This window comes from Drosophila subobscura, chromosome O, assembly GCF_008121235.1.
Source record: "Drosophila subobscura isolate 14011-0131.10 chromosome O, UCBerk_Dsub_1.0, whole genome shotgun sequence".
In the NCBI taxonomy this organism is placed as follows: Eukaryota; Metazoa; Arthropoda; class Insecta; order Diptera; family Drosophilidae; genus Drosophila; species Drosophila subobscura.
In genome coordinates, this window is record NC_048533.1 from 23,096,815 (window position 1) to 23,118,732 (window position 21,918).

Below are 21,918 nucleotides of genomic sequence, written 5' to 3' on the forward strand. Positions count from 1 at the left end.
GGAAAGGAAAGAGAATGGCCGCTGTGTGTGGGCGTTTCTCCAACGGAGATGTCAGATGTTTTGCCAACATTAGACCAAATATGCAAAAATATTTGCCATTTTGATGGTCATGCTCGTTGCTCGCACTCGTATGTGAGTGTATGAGGGTCTCTTGTGTTTGCCTACTCATTGTTTGAATGGGGATCATGGAACACGGCGGCATCTAGCCAGGCACAAAAGTATCAAGATCCTTCATTGTGCTCTCCGCCCGCAAACCAAAAGACAAAACCAAAGCAAATTCGAGCAGGGCAGAGCATTCTTTGGGTGCGCGTTGCGCTTTCCCTTTGTGCGAGAGTACCAAGGCTGAGGCCTGAGGCCTGATGCTGAGCCGCTTTTGGGCATTTAGTAGATTAACGAGCGGCGAACAAAACACATGTAGTGCAAATAGATGGACATGTAAGCAGCTCATTACCATTGTGCAGCGTGTTCAGTGCGTGGTAAATATTTTGCTACACTTTCCATTATATTGCCGTGGAACACTGCTGACAATAGAACATACATACAGGACTGTAAATAGCAAAGACAGTCCCCACAAAAGGACTTTTCAAACGTGCCGCACTTTTTCCGTAACACATCGATAGCAAAGCTGTGCTTTCGATTTCAAGTTGAATTTAAGGGGTTCTAAGTGGGTTAAGTTAGCTTTCTGGTATAATGGTATTGGTATATTGCGGTATATCTTATCGATTAATCCGCTGTCAGCTGCTCTGTGCCGGTTAAAAAATAAATAAACCTCTTTACGAACTTTTATAAAAAACCCAATTGAATTCCCATTTGTTTGGATCACAAACTATAAGATGTCTTTCATTGGACGCGCATTGCTTCGTAACGTAAGTGGAGCAGCCAAAGAACCCCTGAAATTGCGAAAACATGCCCCGGCGATTACGTAATTGAATGAGCGCCCGGCGTCAATTTTGCAACGAATGAGACGTTCTGACTAATTATTATGCATTTCAGGTGCCATTGCTTGGCAAGAGCCTTCTGGGCCAGCAGAAACAGGCCGCCCGCTTACTGCATCAGAGTGAGTACAGTACCCACAGCATTAGTATTCCTTTCTATGTGACTGGCATTTTTTTTTGCCCCCGCTTAGCTGCTCCATTGTGCGCCGTTCGCGTGCAGCAGCCGGCGCCCGACTTTAAGGGACTCGCCGTGCTGGGAAATAGCTTCCAGGAGGTCAAGCTGGAGGACTACAGAGGCAAATATCTGGTGCTGTTCTTCTATCCATTGGATTTGTATGTACATCAAGATGGATTCTTGCTTATCAGCATCTTGTGACCTTTGTAACCTCTTCCATTTTCCGCGCAGCACATTTGTTTGCCCCACCGAAATCGTTGCATTTAGTGAACGCATTAAGGAGTTCCAGGACATCAACACTGAGGTACTGGGCGTGTCCGTCGACTCGCACTTCAGCCATCTGACCTGGTGCAATGTGGACCGCAAGAACGGAGGCGTGGGCCAGCTGAACTATCCGCTACTCTCCGATCTGACCAAGAGCATCTCGGCCGACTACGATGTGTTGCTGGAGAAGGAGGGCATCTCGCTGCGCGGCACCTTCATCATCGATCCCAATGGCATTCTGCGTCAGTACTCGATCAACGACTTGCCCGTCGGCCGCTCTGTGGATGAGGTTCTGCGCCTGATCAAGGCCTTCCAGTTTGTGGAGCAGCACGGTGAGGTGTGCCCGGCCAACTGGAATCCCAAGACAAACCCGGCCACCATCAAGCCCGATGTGGAGGAGTCCAAACAGTACTTCACCAAGCACGGTTAAGCATCGGCCCAAATTCAAGATATTCTCTACCTAAACATTCACCAAACACACACAAACACAAAAAAGACTCCGCTAATAAAGAAAAAGGAACCAATTGAATCGGATCTGGATCTAGTATAATAATTGCGTCCTTTATTGAAGCATCATAAAATACAAATTAGTTTTGTAGGCCTGTCTCGATTATGTTGTAAAGTAAGCAAAAAGTCAAAGAGGTTTTATATTAATTGATTGCAGGGACAGTCGCATGTGGTCTGTGAGGACTGTCATCATTGGGTGTACAATTCATTGGAGGCTAGAGCTCCGGGAGTGGTGGTCAGATGGCTGGCGGTGGCGGTGGTGGCGGCTGTGACAGGCTCAAGGCTGGGGGCGGTGGGCCACAGGGCGGAGGAGGAGGCGGCGCATAGCCGCCACCCCAACCGCTGTAGCCACTGCCCCATGGCGGCATGGGCGGTGCACTGGTGCCCGGTGGCGGCGGGATGAGCGGTGGCAATGTGCCTGGTATGGGTGGATTCATCGGCTCGGTAGCAGGTGGCGGTGGCTGCGGTGCACTCATCCACGGCATCAACGGTGGCGGCATTGGCGGCGTGGCCTGTGCCCCTGGCGGTGCCGGCACATACGAGGACATTCCGTGATCCATGCCCATGCCAATGCCAAGGTCCATGCCCAGATTGTGCTGTTCCATGCCTCCCATGCCGTGCTCCATTCCCATATTATGGTCCATTCCACCCATACCGTGCTCCATTCCCATGGCATGCTCATGCGCCGCCGCTCCCCATCCGCCCAGATCGCGCTGGTGATCACGGGACGAGGAGCTAGGTGGTGACTGGATGGCCTGCATCTGCGAGGGCTTCTTGTCAAAGATGCTGTAGCTCGCACGATGCAGTTGAGGAGCGGCCGGTGGCTCTGGCTTGGACGCAGCCGGCGGTGGACCCTCGCCCAGCTCGGCCATCAGACTCATGTACTCCTCGTCAATCTTGGCCTGCGAATCCTCACAGGCCATGCCCGGAGCGCCCGAACCAGGTCGCTTGTTGCGACAGTCCTTAGTCAAGTGTCCGGTGCCGCCGCAGGAGGTGCACACAATCGTATTGGTGATTATGGGCTTGTCGGGACACTGCCAGGACTTGTGGTCCGTGGATCCGCACGTGCAGCGCAGTATGTCGTTCTCCCGCAACGTTCCATTGAGCTGGGCCAGCTCGCGGAGCTGCATGCGTCGGAGATCGTTGTGGCCCTCTGGCACCTCAATGCCCTGACGTATAACATCCTTGATCTTGTCCACAGCCTTCCTCACCGCTTCCGGATTGGGAGCCGTTATGAATGCATGCAGCGGCTCATCTTCTCCCGGCAACGGTTGCCCATCCTTGCGTCCCACTTTGCCCTCCTTCACCGATCCCTTGCCGCGTATAATGATCTTGGCCCCCGTATCCTTCTCCATAGCCTTGAGCGTGTTGCCGCGCGGACCGATCAGCAGGCCCACAAAATTGATATCTGGATGCTGCTCCTGTGGTATCAACACCTTGTCGCTGACTCGTGTCACAGGCGGTCTAAAAATGAAAACGAAGTTTGTAGAAGTGAAGTTGAATGGATGACCTCTGGTTCTTACTTGTAATCCGCTGGCGGCTTGAACTCTGGATTCACGGCCTGCATCTTGACAATCAGCTGGTGACGCTGTTCCTCCAACCGCTTTCTGTAGCGGAATTCTCGCGTATTCAGGCGCTTGCCATCAGAACTGTAAATGGGCTCCGGCGATGGCGATCTGTGGGTGAGCAGAGCAAAAGGAGGAAACTGTTCTGTTGAGACTGTTCTGTTTGGACTACGCTTGAGGATTGTTTCTTGGAGCTAGACTTAATGAACTTATTGTAATTACTACTAAGAAAATAACATTTATCGTTTATATCGTGTGTTGGCTGTAAGTTGCAAATCAGAATTCATTAATCAAGTGATGTTGTTCATTAGCAAAGTTTTGATTAGCAGAAAGAGATTATTCGCTGGGGAATTGAGAAAAGAAGAATTTTGATTAATTCGTTCGATTCGGCTGCGGCCTGGCTAACTCGGATCGGATCGGTTCTGGCTGGAGCTTGGAGAGCGCATCGCACCCTTCCATTACCCTGCTGTAAAAGTTTCTCATGGATTTCTTTAGCAGAAATTCGAAATTCGCTTTGGTGGAAGAGAAAAAGAGTTGGAATTTATTATCATGTTGAGTCTATCTTCCGACTGTTTGTTTCCAGGCGCCTTTTTTGCTTACGATTTACATTTGCTGCTGGGAATTCGAATCGTTCAGCCAATCAATCAATCAACGATTTGATCGCTGTCTCTAAAATCGGAAAATCCCTTGAAGAGTTTCAATTATTAACATGATTACACATAAACATTTCAACAACAAAATTAACTACAAGGGCACAGCCCAGCGCGCTCAATTGGTTAGCCTTCTCCAAGCAGCCCCTTCTCTCATGAACCTTCCGGATATACCTCCTCGTACATACACTACATATTCCTTCACCCAAAAAGTTTAAGGATTTTAAGTTAAATTCAACATTTAGCTAGGGTTCACAAAGGCCGCCATTAAAAGTAACGAATTGTTGCGGGGTAACCGCATAAATGATAAGAAATTTAGAATGCTAAATGACTCTTAATAGATCTGCTATGTGAACACCACCCAAACGCAGCAAAATGCTACAATTAAACCTGTACAAATCATGTTAAGATTAAGATCCCCGGCGACGCATCCTTCCAGAACTTCTAGTAGAACATCGGTACGGGGTGGAGCGTGTTTGTTGAATGTTCTTTTTGGCTTGTAGGTGGGGAGCATGGACAGAGAGATACAAGAGAGATAACAGTGTTCAAACCTTTCTTCCGGATTCTGTGTGATGCCCAGATCGCCGGTGCGCAGCTTGCGGCTAATCTCCTCAATTTGGAATTGAACTGCAAGTAAAAGGCGTTAGAAAAGAAGGAAGAAAATCGAGTGCAACCTCGACATTAGTAAACGTCAAATGCTGGATTAACTAGAGAAGAGGAAAGATATCGTATTAAGTGGGAATGGGAGGATAAGGTAGCTAGAGAGAGAGTGGCGTTTTATCGCATTGTGTATCCGTTCCTAAACTAACTGAAAATGCTGTGAGCGGTTACAAGCAAATTAATTAATTCATTAATTGAGTTGGATTTGATTAATCTCTGCAAATATGAACTGCACATATAAATAATTTATATGTATTCTAGCCGTTTTGGGAACACGTCGTTTCGTTTCGTATCGTTTGTGTGTGTGTGGCACGCCGGAATCCCCTTCAAAAAGAGAACGAGAGATTATTATTGTTCGCTCAATGCAAATTTTTGGTTGGATTTGTTTGCTTATTTAGGTTGTGGTTTACGCTCTCTCTTTCGCCAGCTGCACGGTCCCCGTCTGCACGTCGCTGATGCGTGGATCGCTCTATCGACGACTACTCTCTGTTTTCTGCTCATCCTTAATTTGTGGTTGTCATTAGACTTAGGAACTAGTTGCAGTGCTTACGAGCTAACTTAGTTTCGAATGAAGCTACAAAGTCAGCAGCTTGCTAGCAGCATGAAGGTTGGCATTACCTAAGTAGGCCTCCTGCTGGGCTGGATCCAGCGTGGAGGGCAGAATGGTGGGCATTCCCGGTATGAAAGTCTTGTCGTTCTCAGTGCCGCCCCACCGGGATTTGCGCTTGCGCTTCCTTTCCGCTGCGCTATCAACTGGAGAATTGAGAATTTAAGCAAGTAATTTAATGATTCTTAAATCCGCACTTACATGGATTGTCCACTGCACCATTGCTCATGGAATCATTACTATTCTGATTGTTGAAGAACGAGGCGAATCCCTTGTTGCCGCTGGCGTTGCCCATCAGCTCCTGCAGGGTCTGCGAGAGATCGAACCGCGATTCGCGCGGCTCCTCCCGAATCGTGTCCAGCGAGTGCTGTGGCCGGTCAAACAACGAGGGTATGCGCACCTCCGGCTCACGGTTCATCGAGCTGCGATTGTTCGACGTGTCGAAGGGGTTGACATGTGTTCGCTCACGGCTGCTCCTTTCGCGACTGTTTCTCTGCTGATCCCTGCCGGCCCGTTCATTTCGCCGACGCTCATAGCTGCGACTGCGTGACCGTCGCCGGTGATTGCGATTGAAGTCTTCGCGACCGCCACGTGAACTGCTGCGCCGCGATCGCGAGTCACGGTCACGATCTCGCTTTCGTTCGCGTTCCCTACTGCGGGAGCGCTTCCTCCGCCTCTCGGTGTCATCATGATTCCGGGAATGGCTTCGATTCGTCCGGGAATCGCGGTCACGTTCGCGCTCACGATCCCTCTCACGATCACGATCCCTATCCCGATCTCTGTCGCGCACATCGCGGTCTCGGTCGCGACTTTCCCGCCGGCGACTGTCTCGGTCCTTGCTGTCCCGGTCTCTGCGAGGCAACGTGTTAGTTACATAACAGCACAGCACAACACAATGCAACACTCACCTTCGCTTTTTGTCACGCTCCTTGTCTTTTTCCTTGTCGCGACTGCGGTCTTTGGAACGTGAGCGCTCCTTATCACCGCCGCGGCTGCTGCTGCCACCATTCGCTGCTGCGGATGAAGATTCTCTACCCGCCACAGCCAAAAGTAAATCTGGCGGCGGTGTGCTCATTGTGAGTTGAAAACCGACACGCTCTAGCCTTGCTTTTAGCAATTAACACACAACTTACTATTTGCGGCACAAGTTTTATTGTAATTTATTGGAAAAAATATTTTTTTTGCGGCGATGCGTGAAAAAATTTACCGAAAATGGCGACCCCCTCGAATATATCGATAAAATATGCAGCACGACCCTAAAAAATATACCAAAATATTACGGACGAACACAAAAATACCTAATGTGCCCATACGCGCTAAATTGTCTTGCGACAGAAAGTGCTAAATTCCGCTTGGTGCCTAGTATACCTAAGTGGACAAAGTGTATGCTCTACGGCAAGACTAGTTTGTGTTTTAAAAATATGTTATATCTGTTAAGAAATTCAAGAAACTAGTGTTTTTTATCTCTTCTAGCCGTTTCGAGATTGTCTCGCTTGTTATAACCTAATCAAATAACCTATTTTTCCGTTTGAGATAAAAGTTTACAATATTCGAAAATGTTCTTGAATATAGCCATAGTTCCCCCTAGCCGCAACCTGGCAAACGAAAACGTACATCTAGTTGAAAAATAGCTAAAGTGTCAGCATTGGTCACGACTGGCATTTCGACGTTTGGCCACACTAAAAAGTGAATCAGAATGAAATTAACGAAATAATTGCAGAAAACGGCACAAAAGACATTAATTATAGCATTTTAGCCTTCGAATATTGGGCCCAAACTCTCTCCGCTTGTGCCAGGTGCCCGTTAAACACCTGCAGCCATCGTGTGTGCCCCGGGGTAGCTAGTGCAAAGTGGACAACTCCCTAATTTTGACAGCATCGCATCAGCAGCATCGCATCGCAGAGACATGTCCTCGCTGTCCGCGTCCGCGGAAAACGTATCCACGCTCGGGATCGGCGGTGGCCACGACTCCAACTCGCATCTCGGTTCGGATGGGGGCTCCAGCATGTGCCTGGAGCTGGCCCTGGAGGGTGAGCGCCTCTGCAAGGCGGGCGACTGTCGGGCAGGCGTGGCCTTCTTCCAGGCCGCCATTCAGGCTGGCACCGAGGATCTGCGCACCCTATCCGCCATCTACTCGCAGCTGGGCAACGCCTACTTCTACCTGGGCGACTACTCCAAGGCCATGCAGTACCACAAGCACGACTTGACGCTGGCCAAATCCATGAACGACAAACTGGGCGAGGCCAAGTCCTCCGGCAATCTGGGCAACACTCTGAAGGTAATGGGACGCTTCGACGAGGCGGCCATCTGCTGTGAGCGACACCTGACCCTCGCCCGCCAGCTGGGCGACCGCCTCTCCGAGGGAAGAGCCCTCTACAATCTCGGCAATGTCTATCACGCCAAGGGCAAGCACATGGGACAGCGGAATCCTGGCAAGTTCGGCGAGGATGTGAAGGAGGCCCTGGCCAAGGCCGTGGAGTTCTACCAGGAGAACCTCAAGCTAATGCGCGATCTGGGGGATCGCGGGGCCCAGGGCAGGGCCTGCGGTAATCTGGGGAACACTTACTACCTCCTCGGCGACTTCCAGGCGGCCATTGAGCATCACCAGGAGCGACTGCGCATCGCCAGGGAATTTGGTGATCGGGCGGCCGAGCGCAGAGCCAACAGCAACCTGGGAAATTCTCACATCTTCCTCGGTCAATTCGAGGACGCCGCCGAGCACTATCGCCGCACCCTGGCCCTGGCCGTGGAGCTGGGCGAACGCGAGGTGGAGGCCCAGTCGTGCTACAGCCTGGGAAACACCTACACCCTGCTGCACGAATTCAACACAGCCGTGGAGTTCCACAATCGGCATCTGGCCATTGCCCAGGAGCTGGGCGATCGCATTGGCGAGGCCCGTGCCTGCTGGTCCCTGGGCAATGCCCACTCTGCCATGGGCAACAATGAGCGTTCGCTGCAGTATGCCGAGTCGCATCTACAGTTGGCCAAAGAGCTGCACGATCCCGTGGGCGAGAGCACAGCCCGTGTGAATATCTCCGATTTGCGCAAGCTTCTGGGCCTGCCCGAAACCGAGCGAAGTCCCACAGAGGAGGAGCGTTCGAGTGCCTCGGATCACTCACATCAGTCGGACGGATCGGAGAACTCGCAGGGCAGAATGGTGAGTGTGGAAAATAAAGATTTTCAGCTTTCCTTTAACACGATTGAATCTCCTCTTTCAGATACGCGTACGTCGCCAGAGCATGGAGCAATTGGATCTGATCAAAATCACGCCGGATGGCAAGCGTCTGCAGGAGGAGAAGCAGCGGGCGGCGTCTGCTGTCAACAAGAATACAAAGGCCAAAGACGATGACTTCTTTGAGATGTTATCGCGATCGCAGTCGAAGCGCATGGACGACCAGCGCTGCTCGATCAAGATCAATCCGAATGGTCCGTCGGTGGCTGGAGCCGTTGCGGGAGGAGCCACACGCAAGCCGCTGGTGCAGCAGAACTCGCTGTTTGTCGACCCCACGAATTTGCCTGGCCTGAAGTCCCCGTCCTCGGGCAACACGGGTGCCTTGGCCCATGCACCGCTTACCAGGAGTGCCACCACCACGGCGCAGCCGGATGAGGCTTTCCTCGACATGCTGATGCGTTGCCAGGGTTCACGGCTGGAGGAGCAGCGCTCGGAATTGCCACGTCCAAATGTGACAATGGATGCGGAGGCCCCGCAGCCACAGCAGGCCGCCGAGGCACAGGGCGGACGTGGTGCCACAGTGCCCGATGAGGACTTCTTCTCGCTCATCATGAAGGTGCAGAGCGGACGCATGGAGGATCAGCGTGCATCGATACCATTCGGTGGCTTCCGCAATGCGAACAACAACCAAAACAACAATCGGAACAACAATGGAGCAGCCGGCGGTGCAGCCAAGTAGGCAGCCAGCAACCAGATATAATGTCCAAAACAAAGTCCAAAATCCAAAAAACTCAATCCTATCAGTCCATCCCTGGCAGCAGCTGCCGCAGCAGCTCCTTCCGATTCCGGATTACCAATTCCTGATTCATTTGTTATACGTAACATTTTACATTATACATTTTATGGCCATTTCTGCGTCATTTTTGGGGCAATGGTTAAACGGCCGCTTACCCTTTTTTGTTCTTTTATAAGATTTATACACGAAAAAACCATTTATTTATGAAGAATAGCAACTAACAAAATGTAACCAAATATTAGAGAGACAAAACGAGAGCAAACTTCCGGGCAATGCCCCCAAACCCCTAAACCATTCATTCATCCATCAATCAATCATTTATGGAAACTTTAGCGATGATATTGCAGCACACAATACAACAAATACGATACTACAATACACACGAGTTTTATGATATTAAATATGTTTGAATTGCATGCAACAAAAGAAACAAAAACAAAACACTAAATGCATAGCTTAAGCAGCGCAAAACAGTTAAAAGTATTCCCGATTTGCTCAAAATATTGTAGATGGAACATGCCCGAAGTCTTCTTCGGAGCAGCACACAGATGATTACTCTTTCTAACATTTCAGCTAACTCTTAAGTTTTACAATTAATTAACCAAAACGATCTACACATACATATGTATAAGCAATGCATTTTTCTAAACAAAATGAAAACTAATCAAAAGAACTTTCCAATTGTAAACCCATGAGTATTGCATTTTTCTATCCGCAAGGAGAAGCTCTTACAATTTTTTTTTAAATATTAAAGAAAATTAATAATAAACACTCAAAGAGAGAGAAAGAGAGAGAGAGAGAGAATAAGAGCTGTTCAGGTTTCTCTTTATGGCCTGGCGCTTGTGGTTTAGCATATAGCTATTGATATTGATATATAATATACACACACATGCTACACTTACACATATACGACATACATATGAAGAACATATTAAATATATACATAGTTACTCACAAACACACACACAAAATTATACAAAAGAAAACTGAGTTCGAATTGCACGAGAAATGAAGCCAAAATTGAATTGAATATTGATTAAAAGTTGTACGCAAGATACATTTATGTATGTAGATGTTTCATCACCCGTATTGGTAACGATCATTGATCATTATACGATTATACAAATACGAGTACAGCGCACAGTCGCCGAATGTGTATTATTAAACATTATAAATCAAAAACTGTTTGCTGACAAACTGACTTTGCTGGAGGTTTACTTTTTGAAGGGTTAGAAAATATGTATAGAAATATATTTAATGATAATTTGGTGTCATATAATCATTAGCTCATATTTTTCTGAAGATATAATTAGCCAGAATCATATTTTATCATATTTCCATAGGGATTTTTCCCTATTTGCTTCATCTTTTACCCATCACAAATTCCCACCAAAGGCGTTCATTATTTTAAAGCTTTATTCATAAATTAATCGTCTTAAAGTTCTAGAACATATTCGATAAGTAAGCGATAGTGGGGACTACCCGTTTGGCTTAGTCGCGGAGCAGCAAGACCGAATCTCTCTCGTGTCTACCACTGCCTAAAGGTAAATCCTAAGCTCTGCTCTTGTGTTATTTTGTATGTACAAATTTATTTAGATATAGATCTAGACGTAGATGTATCTTAACAACCAACATGTGCCTGCCTGTCCTACGCCTTGGCCCCCTTAGTACTATCCATGCCATGGGGTTCCATGCCGCTGGCTGCCAGCACAAATATGGGCGCTGAATAATCCACGGCCTTGTCGCCATGCGGATAGGAGGAGTGCATCGTTTTGCTGCTCCTGCCACGCTTCAGCATCACATACACGACGAAAACGCTGACCAGGAACGCGGAGCTGGTGGCCATGATGAAGAGCACCAGCTGGATGGACTCATCCTGGGCGGTGGCTGCCTGGGCCACAGCTGGCACTGCACTGCGGTGCACAAAGTGCGAGCGGGTAATATCCGCTCGGAAGTGACCGCCGGCCAAATGGAACTCTCCCGCTGTGATGGCCGATTCGATGGCAAAGGCCAGATCCACCTTGGACTCGTTGTGCAGCTCAAAGCGCACAATCGCCGAGCCATCAAAGTTCTCCTGGACGCGGAGATTCTCCACTGATTCGCCCAGCAGCTGCTGCAGCTCCATGCGAATGGTGTCGTAGGCATTCCTCACGCTCCGCCCACTGCTGTTGGTCATGTGCAGCTCGATGGACACTGCCTCGATGGGCACATGGCTGCAACGTCGATCGCCAGCGCCAAACACATGGGTGGCCTGCAGCTGATTGCCTGCCGCATCCACGCACCAGCAGCTACGTCCATTGCACTGCAGCGGTCGGAAGGCGCCCGCCGCATCACAGCTCACGGGAAAGGTTGCCGTGTTGGCCAGTGCCCGACAGCGGGTGGTCTTCAGCTGCATGGGTTTCAGCGCAGGCTGCTCCACGGACAGCTGTGAGTCGAGCAGGGAGTTTGCCAGCTCTAGCACCCGTTCGGTGACGCTGGATTCGGCCGCACTGGCCGTGGCTTGTGGCAGTATTTTGGCCTCCAGCTCATCAAAGTCCAGATCCTCGCTGGCCACATCATTGAGTTGGGTTAGCTGTCCAATCAGCTGCTCCATGAGCGGATCTCCCATGTCAAAGTTCTTGCGATTGCGTGCCTGGCGACTGTTGCAGATGGGCTCGATCTCGCGGGTGAGTGTGCCCTTCAGTGGGGCGCCCTTCTTGTCCGCACACCAGCAGACGCCATAAGGACTGCCGGCAGCAGTCTGCTGCTGCTCCTCCTCCGTCGTTGTGCTGGCAAATGCGCGACTCACGATCTCCGTTTGTGCCGGCCTAATGGCTGCTGGCTGTGGCTGCTTGCCTAAACATTGGACGGGACTCCAGTGGCCGGTGATGGGATCACAACGGGGCTGGAACCACACCGAGGAGTGGCCAGTGCGCTGGGCAGCGAGGCTGTTCTTTAGCTTCAAGCGTTCACATTGGGTAAGAACTGCAAAAGGGGAGAGAGAATGAGCATGTCATGGGGATAGAGCCCAGATTTATTCCTTACCTGGACACACAGAAGTGCAAGCGAGTTCATTGTGGAAGAGATTCTTCGTCTGACAGGCAGCCGCTTCCGCATCGATGGTTACAGCCACGCACTTGTTCACCTTGGGACTGAATCTGTAGCGTGTGCTGTTCCTCGTGGAGCTGCTGCTGGACAGACACACACTGTCCATCGATTCGAAGCAGACGTCGCGCGTCTTGGAGCAGCAGACACCGCGATTGCTCACAGGATTCAGCTGGCAGGAGTGGGTGGTGGGACAGGCCTCGTGCTCGTTGTGCGGGCCGCAGCTGACATCCAGCTCGCCCTGCTGCAGGGGACTACCCTCGGGGCAGACGGAGGAGCGGCGCGGCACACAGATGGGCATCTTGGGGCAGGGACTGTCCACACACTCGACGCTGATTAGCTGACACTCCTCGTCGCTGGCGCAGCTCACCTCATCGCAGAAGCTGCGGCACTGACACATGGCACAGCCTTGGGCATCCATCTGGTAGCCGCTCTCGCAGTTGAGGCTGCACTTGGGACTCAGTGGGGCACATTCGAAGCTGGAGTTCACCTGGCAAGTGGGTCTCTCGGGAGACTTCACTCTGGTGCCAGGCATAATCCCACCCTGCTCATCCACACACCAGCAGTGGCCATCGGGGGAGCATTGCACCTGCTCCCACTTGCCGCTCTTCAGCTCACACTGTGCCACGGACATCTGCCGGGCGGGTATGCCCAACTCTGAGCTCTGGTGCAGTTGTATCCCCTGCAGATGCTGGCAGGCAGTCTTCAGCTGTGGCTCCACGCACTGCGTGCCACAGCCGTTGGAGCAGCAGCGACGCGAACCCTCGCAATGGGCATCCGTGCGGCACTCATAGGCGCACGTATTGGCATCCAGATTATCGGGACCCGGTGGCACCAGGTACGGACACTGACCGGGCTTCCTGGGCAGACAGGCGGGCACCGGAGGACAGTACTCGCCCTCGCAGCTGACGTCCACGACGCGGCACTCCTTGCCCTGGCCGCAGCTGACATTCTCGCACGGATCGCGGCACTGGCAGGCCGGACAGCGAGTGTCCGCATCCAAGGCGAATCCATACTCGCAGCCCATGCGGCAGGTGAGATCCAGGCAGTCAAGTTCCTCGCGCAGCTGCTGGCAGCTGTCATCGCTGACATTGAATCCCCGCGAGCGTGGAATCTCCGTGCCAAAGCTGTCCACGCACCAGCACTGCTCCACCTCCATTTCAACGAGTTCATCCTCAGACTCCAGCGGCCGCTTGGCTGCCGAGGCCACCTTCTTGAACTCCGTTTCGAACAGCTGGCCCAGGCCCTGCTGCCGCTCGGCACCCACATCGATGACCTTGGCGCTGCGGCCCATCACGGGCGCCGCCACCTGCACCTTGAGTGCGCTGTCATCCACGCGGTACAGCTTCAGGCGCTCGGCATCGCGTCGCGTGCGCTTGGGGGATGCGCTGGCCAGAAGCATTCTCATGCGTCGAATTGTGTTCTCTTCGAGAATCTTGCGCTGCTCGGCTCTGGTCACACGAATCGTGCTCAGCTGACACTGGCGTCCGCTGTAGTCGCCATCGTCGTTGCAGCGGGGCGACGGAACAGCCAGCTGCATGCCCTCCTCGGTGCCCTCCATGCGCTCCGAGAAGTCCCTTAAATATTCGCACACTAAAAAGGAAGGAAAAGAATTAAAAGAGTCCCTCTCTGGGGGATTGCTTGTGCTCTTACTGCTCTGCTGACGTGCTCCTGCTGCTTCCTCTGTGGCTGTGGTTTGCTCCGGCAGCGGACAGCAGACACTCTCCGTCTCGCGATGCAGCTTCGTGCACTTGTACTCCGCCGGACACATGATGCGATTGCTCATGGCACGTCCCTGCTTTGTCAACGCCTCGGGCTCTGGCTCAAAGAAGGCCGTGGGCTGGAAGCTGCGTCCCTGTCGCTGCTCCTCCTCGAAGCAGTACATTACCTCTCCTGTGGCTGTGTCTGACAGCGGAGTGCCCACATCGCAGGGATTGGAGTAGGCCAAATCTGGCTTGCACACGGGCCATGAAGCGCACAGGGAGGAGCCAGACTCGCACAACGGATCAGTGGCCACCTCGCAATGGGAGCCCAACGCGCACTTGAAGCCCTCGCAGGGCTCTGAGCATTCGCAGGTGGGACAACCATTGTGATCGTTCTAAGGGAGAGACAGGTGGATATGTAAGGAATGGTTTCCATGGGAGAAAGTCTCACACTCACCTTGAATCCATATTCACAGACAGCCGCACAGATGTTGGTGTCGCACTGCTCCATCTGGAAACTCCTGGCGTAAGATCTGCTGATCATGTTCTCCCAGCCATCGCAATTCACATTCATGGCCGCGCCCATGGTCTCCTTGATCTTGTGTCCCGTGCGTGGATCCACGCACCAGCAGACAAGGCCATTCCGAGAGCACTGCCGTGGGGAGAACTGTCCGCCGGGACCCGTGCAATCGGGCACATAGCCACGACCCTCGCGCTCATTGATCGACAGCAGATCGGCTAGTGCCTTGGCCTGGTGGCAGCCAGTGACATTGCCGGGCTGCTGGCAATTGAATTGGCAGCCCTTGCTGAAGCAGCACTTCTCCAGGTTGCGGCACTCCAGATCGTGGCTGCACGGCGAACCGCACATGTAGCCTGTCCGCTCCGTATACTTTGTTTGATCAGCAGCCGGACAGATGCCGGGTTTCTGGAAGGTCAGAGCACTGGGACAGCAGACGCCGTAGTCGTTGCCCGACTCCACCATGCACTGGTAGAGTGGCGGACACTGGGGCTTGCCTGAGTCCACGCCACACAGGAAGGGCCTCACGCTGTCGTCGATGGAAAGGGGCAGACCGGCGGGACAGTAGTTGGCCAGGGAGCGCGCCTTCTTGCAGGTGGGCAGCGGCGGACAAGGCTCGGATTTGCATTGCACTTCCTGCAGCTGACACGACTGTCCGTTGGGGCAGTCCAGACCATCGCACGGATCCCGACAACGGCACACGGAGCAGCCCGTCTGCAGATCCCTGGCGAAACCCGAGGGACAGAACATGCGACAGGCGGAGGCCGTGCAATTCTCTGGCTCGGCACAGCGCACACCCGCACGCGTCTCGTTCCGACTGCCGGGCAACTCCACGCCGTACTCATCGACACACCAGCAATCCTCGCCAGCCCGCTCATTGCCGCACTGAATCGCATCAAAGTCTCCGTTCTTCTGGCAGCGTGGAATCCGCACAGAAGCTGTTCCCTCCGGCTGCAGCGCCTTGGCGCGTCGCGTCTCCGATCTTCTCAGGTGCTGGCAGGCCGTCAGATTCGCTGTGAAGAAACGCACAAGAAATGGTGAAGGGTTTTTGACATACTTTCGTGTTATTCAACTGCCGAAATCGCAGACCCACGAGTCACGACAATTTCACTTTTTATTTCTTTGCGTGACGCGTGCCCGAAATCACTCGGGAAAAAATACAAAAAACAAAACCTCATAGAAACCAAAAAGTAACAACTGCAAAATTGAAATTAATTATACAAAATGGAATTGCCCGACGGCGGCATTGCACAAATTGTTGCTATTTTTGATACCCATTGAGGGGGTGGGGAATATCAGGCTTCGTTCTCCAAATCAGTGTTCAAAAACCTGCCTAATAATTATTATTTATATGTAGCTTCCTTTATTTCTAGGGTATCAAATACTTCTCCACCCAGCGGTTTGCCTTCCTTTCTTGTTGCTGTTTTAATTGTTGCTTTTGTAGTTTCATTTTTGTGGCTCGTCTCAGGCCCAGCTCCACGTTTAGTATGCGAGCAGCGAGGTAACGAGAGCCACCAAAAGAGCAGGGGAGGTCAGAGGAGAGCACAGCTCAGCTGAGGACAGGTTGATCCACGAGGCGTATAAGCAATTCGCTTCAAATGGCATTCGGATTTGGCTATTTGGATGCTATGAGCATCCATTCTGCACCATAAGAGGCAGGCAGGCATTGTCTCACCGGTCTCTCTGCCCAGTGAGCGATTACGCAATTAAAGTGAGCATTATCCACCCCCACTGGCCCCTCCATGCAACACTGCCCCCGGGGGTATTGCGACAGAGACAGAGGCAGACCCATTTGTGTTGCGTCAAGGGATGGACGGACGGACGCTCGTTGGTCACTTCCTATGCACTTTCGATCACAAAATTACATTTGAATGCGTCTTATGCAATTGTCGAAAGCACTAAGGGGTTTCCTCTGCTTCCTCCACTTTAACTACAATTACGAGTATCTATGCCATGAGTGGAGCTTCTTAATGGTTCAACTTTTTTCCCATTTCACGAAGCATTTTTGGGGGGTAAATCTCTGTGAGAAATGTTTTGCTGCAGCGTATTACATATGTTTAAGCACAACCCAAAACCCAACCAAAAGATGCCTCTGCGGTAATTTCTGTTTAATCAGAGATTTCTTTTCATTATTCGAACCGCACATCCGCCTTTGGACCAACTGCCTGTGTGTCTGACATCTTCCGAAAGTCGCATCATTTTTTTCGTGTCTTTCTTTCTTTTTTTTCGGGAAATTTCGCTAGAAATTGAATGAAAGTTTTTTGGCAGCGCCTCTCGCACCCATGTCCGGCCATCAATTTGGAGTCAAAAAAAACAAAAAATGAAAACAATTTTCATGAATGAAAAGCAACAAAAGGTAAAAGGCCAGAGGCAATTAAAGCTGCCGTTCTGTCTACGATGAATATAAGCAAAGCATAAAAACAACGGACTGGACACCAAAGTGCTGCAGAGCTGGAGCTAAAATCTTTTATTCTCACCATTAAGCCAGAAATCAAGTTTGTCGCTTGAGTCTTTCCTTTGGGTTTCCGCTTGGCAGAAAAACAAGAATACAGACAGAGACAGCAGCGTAACGAAAACGAAATTAAAGCCACAAAAAAAAACAGAAACTGGCGGCCTGTACTCGTACTCGTAGCTCCAATTCGTGGGACGTCTGGGCGCTGGATCTGGCAGCTGTGGTCTGTGGTCTGTGGGGCCCTAGCCTGACCGACTGACACACTGTGTGGCAGTGGCAGCTGCTGTAGGAACTGGCAGAACTCGAGTTTCTTTTGACTTTGTTTCCCTTTTGCTCTAGCCCCAGAGACTTAACGGTGTTTGGCGTACTCTGGGCTCTAAGCACTTTTTAATGATGGCCCATGGCGTGCTATATTTAGCACCTACTTTTAAGTCAGAGTTCTACACACACCCTGTTTCCCTGTGTGTGCGTGCTAATGATGCATCTGCAACATTCGCAGCACTGCAAAAAGAGTTCAATGACTGCAGACACAAGACCCAAGACCAATTCTGGCCCCAAAAAATATAAGTCGTTGACTCCACTGAAAGATTCCCCCCAGAAGGAAAGGTGGAGAGACAGGGGGGACTACTCACCATTTGTGCGCTTGGCTGCTGCGGGTGTGACGGGCAGCAGGACCAAAAGTGTTGCCAGCAGCAGGCAGCAGGAGAAGAGTTTCAGCCAACGTTGATCATAGTGCGCCATATTCAGGCATCCACAACAGCAAAGAGAAGTTGCCAAAAAATACTGCAAAAAGATTTCCTGTTTTGGCAGCTGCAGCATGAAAAGAGACAGATAAAAACAGAGAGAAAGAGTTAGAGTCAGAGAGAGAGCGAGGGAGAGAGTGCAATGCGTGAGTAATGTGGCGGCGGCTGCGCGTCACGTTTGACGTCACACGAGGCGGCGGCCACCACTGAGAAATTCACAAATTTCCATATACAATATACTCGTTTATCTGTTCGTTCCATAGACAGCACTTTCACTATCAACCACGAGCGTGGCGGTCGTCGTGGTGTCTCGATTTTGTTTTGTGTGGCTTTGTGGCATACATTTGCATCTGCTTTTCGGAGCGGGCGGGGCACAAAGAATTCAAAGCGTTTGTTTCCATTGCGTAACATTTTTTGGGGAAGAGTTCGAGTTCAGAGAGGGTCATGGAGCAGATGGAAACCGCTAACATATGGCTGCAGATCTCTATCGTGAAGCTGGGGAGCTACGAGCTCCCCTACTGTACGGCGGCGGGTGATTAATCTGCGCAGACTTCGACGTTGACGCTGACGGCGCTGCGCTTTCACTTTGGCAACGGCAGCAACGGCAAACGGCAATCGGCAAAAGGCAGCCCGAAACATCCATCGGGCAACCAGTTAACATTTTTGTTCAACATCATTTATTTTTATTTATTTTTTGTTTTCTTTTAAAATTCACTTTTGCGCGTTAGAGCTTGGGTGGCTGTGTGTGTGTGTGTTTGCGGGTTTTCCGGTCCATTGAAAATGTCTCACATTCTATTTCTAGTGTTCGTTCGGCAAACAACTCTTTTTTTGAGTTCAAAATTTTCAGTAACTTTTTTACAATATTCAACACAAAACTGAAGTATCTGGTCAATGCGGACTCATCTCTGCGACCAACCAATTTCGCTGTAGCGATTAAATATCAAAAAAAAAAAGAAAATGTCTCAGATTTGGGATCGTTAACTGGCATCCATCTGCAGTCAACACTCCGCGTTGTGCACCTTTAATGACAATGGAGGATGAATTTTCACTCATTATGCCTGCCTGTCACATTATATAATGCAATGGTCAGCATTCAACAAAAAGAGGCCACAAATTAGCTTTAAAAAGTGGAGAAGCAGAAAGAGTTTGCCGCTTAAGTCTTTCGTTAATTTGTTTTAGCTTTCCCAAAGGGAATCATCCCAGATTTTCACTTTAAAGCAAAGATGCACTGCCCTTGACTAAAAGGTGCATTTATTGATGATTTTTATGAGTAAACCTTGCACAGATATTCCCATATTCCAAATCATCCTGAGCTCCAACCACCCAAAAACACTTTTCTCATTCTTCGTTTTGGGTGAAAATTGTGTCTGCTGTTCGTTCGATGAATCATGCTATAAATTACCATTGGCCGCCTTTGCCAATTTGGCCAAAAAAAAAGCATGAAAACTTGGCAAACCAAACACCTGGCCAATCCACAATCCACAATGAAATTTCATCACGGAACTCACGGGAAAAACCAAAAACTGGAGTTTTACTTGTTTTATTTTTGGACTGTTGCATGGGTTCTCTGGCTAAAACCAGGCCAGTGTTTACCCAGGGAAAAATACACAAGCACAAACAGACACTCACACATTTTCACTGCACAGCCAAAAGCAGAGCCAAAATGAAATGCGAAAGGAAAGCCCCGTTGCTGACTTGAACTTGGGCCAAAACTTAGGCGCGCCTCTAACGTCAGTTAATTTCCAAAGATTTCACCGCAAAGGCAAAATAGAAAAAAACACAAAAACCGCTGACTAAAACATAGTTTAAACAGGCACTAAAGCGCTTATGGTTTGTCATTGAGTCAAGTGTGGCTAATGTGTGTGTGTTTATGTGGCGGAGAGTTCGAAGGTGGGTCCGGGCCCTTGACGCGCAGTTGACCCTGCCTGACATGCTTGGCCTGGCCCACAGCAAGTAGAGTGTAAAGTTAAATGATTGGTGAAATAGGGTCAAATGTCGAGGAGAAGTGTGCTTAGCAATGAGAGCTCACAGATTGATTTATGGGTGCAGCGGGGAGGTGTTGTTCGGAAGTTAAGTCCATAATCCGATCATTTTCGTTGAGTACTTGAAACATTTTCCCTTTCTGTCTAGAGATTTCCAATTGCATTTTGGGTGTAAAGCCGATCAATCTTTTCCCACAGAGAACCCTCCCATGCTGCACCATTTTCAAGTCGGACTTCGTACTCATGTGAGTGAAGTACTCTTATGGCCATTTTTTCCCTTTTGCAAAACTCTTTTCTTCTTTAGTTATTGTTGGCTTTTCTGCTACAGTTATTTTCAGTTGCGAAATGTGTTTTTAATTTTTTCAGGCTTACGGCTAGCGGTTTTTGGCCAGGTCTTGCGCAGTTAATGTCGTTTCTTCTTTGAGTGCCCGTTTTAAACACCGAGAGCGTGTCGAACTCTCAAGTGTGGGCCTAAAGCTTACCTTACTCATAGTACTCATAGTGTAGTACTGAGGCCTGACATAATTTCGTAATGCGCAAAAATACGTACACATATAGACGAACATATTTGTACAGCTTTACTCATTCATTCCAGTTTTGAGTTCCATTTTTTGAGAATATGCGATGTGATCTCTGGTAAATGCCAATAGTTCACCTTGAGTATGAAATTAGCGTCATGGGTGTGTGTAAAATGAAGGTGCGTAGCACAACTACATATATGATGGGGAGAAAACGATTTAAAAATCGATGAAAAACTGGCATAGATGTCAAAGTTTTGGAGTCATTTTGACACCATTAAACATGGTTTTTCTGTTATAAAACTGTAACAACAAATTTCAATTTTTGCAGAGTGGAATGTCATCCTATAGTTCTGAAACGTAGCTTCCCACTTTAACATAAAGTATGCAGAATATGAGAGTGGTGTGTGATGGTGTGGTAGGCCCAACTGTATGATTCAATTGTGGTCTGTGGCTAAACAAATATTTGACTGCACCTTTGACACGTTTTACGAGACAGCCATAAAGCTACGATTTCAGTTTCTATTAGCCAATTAGCTCCTCCGACTGTTGAGCGACTGACTGTGTTGACTGTGGAACAAACCTGTTTAATCTAAAGCTAGAGATGAGTTGTCTCTGCAGCGGTTAATCCAATAAAAAGTGAAATTATTTGATTGGTTTCAGTTTCAATTTCTGCTTAGCTGCTGGGGTGGGGTTGGGTGGCGCTGCGGTGTGCTTTAATCCAGGTGCACAGATGGCTAACAGGCGCTGCTACTCTGCGGATATTTTCACAATTTCACTCACACCAATACACTTGGATTTTGTTGAACAAACTTTGTGCCAAATTTGGTTTTCACTTTGAATTTCTACGACCACGAGCAGCACTTTGAAAAACTCTCTCGGGGCGGACACTTTTCTCTTCAATCTTCACTCTTTCGTTTCGTTTTGTTTTGTTTGGTTTGGTTTCTTTTACGGCAATTCAAATTCGCGTGCTACCTCGACGGCAACCGTTAAGCATTTGAGCTTTTGCAAGACATCGCCGTGGCCTAGTAGCAAGCGGAGCAGGCAAAAGCGTAGCTCAGGTTGGATCCAACATGTTCGCTTGGGTTGCGACGGAGCAAAGCGTAGCTTTCGGGCCTCCCTCGATGGTTTGGATACTCTAACAAGGGCAGAAATATGGTTAACATATTCGAGTTAGGTATAAAATAGATAAATATAGCAGCTAGATCAAAAGAAGATAAAATCCCAATACCGCAAATTTCTTAAGTAATTGAAATTAAATCAAATTTTGGAGTTAACGTTTACATAGTTTTAAGAATTTACACTACTCTTTGCAAGGGTATTCCACCAACCACAAAAACCACTTCAAACTCTACCGAAAATATGAAACATTTTTGTGACGCATTAACATTAATCGTATCATACCTTAACATTATTGTCGTTGCTTTTTGGCCGGACTTTTGGACAGTTGCTTGTTTGTTGGGGAGTTTTGAAATGCGATTATGCTGCGTAGCTGGATGGGCTTATGTCTGCCTGTCCACTTATTCATGCTCCAATTCCACTCCAGTAGCAACCCCAGACCAGTTGGGTTCTGCCACAACTTTGGGGC

General features: G+C 49.5%; 4 protein-coding genes across 7 annotated transcripts; 2 read left to right on the top strand and 2 right to left on the bottom strand.

Annotated features, from left to right (window-relative positions):
* Positions 1 to 708: 708 nt before the first annotated feature.
* LOC117896191 (peroxiredoxin-2) lies at positions 709 to 1,872 on the top strand. Its single transcript, XM_034804281.1, has 4 exons — positions 709 to 866; positions 994 to 1,057; positions 1,127 to 1,268; positions 1,342 to 1,872. Exons 1-4 carry the CDS (start codon positions 834 to 836, stop codon positions 1,802 to 1,804), a joined length of 702 nt encoding a protein of 233 aa, XP_034660172.1. The 5' UTR covers positions 709 to 833; the 3' UTR covers positions 1,805 to 1,872.
* A 38-nt stretch (positions 1,873 to 1,910) lies between these two features.
* Positions 1,911 to 6,577, bottom strand: LOC117896185 (splicing factor 1). 3 transcript variants are annotated; one of them, XM_034804272.1, is made up of 6 exons: positions 6,272 to 6,571; positions 5,565 to 6,214; positions 5,375 to 5,509; positions 4,648 to 4,723; positions 3,405 to 3,557; positions 1,911 to 3,345 (listed from the first exon to the last, which is right to left on the bottom strand). In XM_034804272.1, exons 1-6 carry the CDS (start codon positions 6,436 to 6,438, stop codon positions 2,118 to 2,120), a joined length of 2,409 nt encoding a protein of 802 aa, XP_034660163.1. In that variant the 5' UTR covers positions 6,439 to 6,571; the 3' UTR covers positions 1,911 to 2,117. The 3 variants fall into 3 exon arrangements, 2 of the variants coding, with proteins under 2 accessions (XP_034660163.1, XP_034660164.1); XR_004649007.1 differs by lacking the exon at positions 4,648 to 4,723 and having other exon boundaries at positions 3,204 to 3,345; positions 6,272 to 6,577; XM_034804273.1 differs by lacking the exons at positions 4,648 to 4,723; positions 5,565 to 6,214; positions 6,272 to 6,571.
* Positions 6,578 to 7,027: 450 nt separating this feature from the next.
* Positions 7,028 to 10,084, top strand: LOC117896186 (G-protein-signaling modulator 2). 2 transcript variants are annotated; one of them, XR_004649008.1, is made up of 3 exons: positions 7,028 to 8,520; positions 8,582 to 9,836; positions 9,880 to 10,084. XR_004649008.1 is itself a non-coding variant. In XM_034804274.1 (2 exons), the coding sequence occupies exons 1-2, from the start codon at positions 7,270 to 7,272 to the stop codon at positions 9,272 to 9,274; spliced, it is 1,944 nt and encodes a 647-aa protein (XP_034660165.1). In that variant the 5' UTR covers positions 7,028 to 7,269; the 3' UTR covers positions 9,275 to 10,084. The 2 variants fall into 2 exon arrangements, 1 of the variants encoding a protein (XP_034660165.1); XM_034804274.1 differs by having other exon boundaries at positions 8,582 to 10,084.
* A 657-nt stretch (positions 10,085 to 10,741) lies between these two features.
* Positions 10,742 to 17,891, bottom strand: LOC117896182. The gene is made up of 5 exons (XM_034804265.1): positions 17,720 to 17,891; positions 14,576 to 15,648; positions 14,069 to 14,513; positions 12,356 to 14,008; positions 10,742 to 12,295 (listed from the first exon to the last, which is right to left on the bottom strand). Exons 1-5 carry the CDS (start codon positions 17,826 to 17,828, stop codon positions 10,980 to 10,982), a joined length of 4,596 nt encoding a protein of 1,531 aa, XP_034660156.1. The 5' UTR covers positions 17,829 to 17,891; the 3' UTR covers positions 10,742 to 10,979.
* Between the last annotated feature and the right edge of the window lie 4,027 nt (positions 17,892 to 21,918).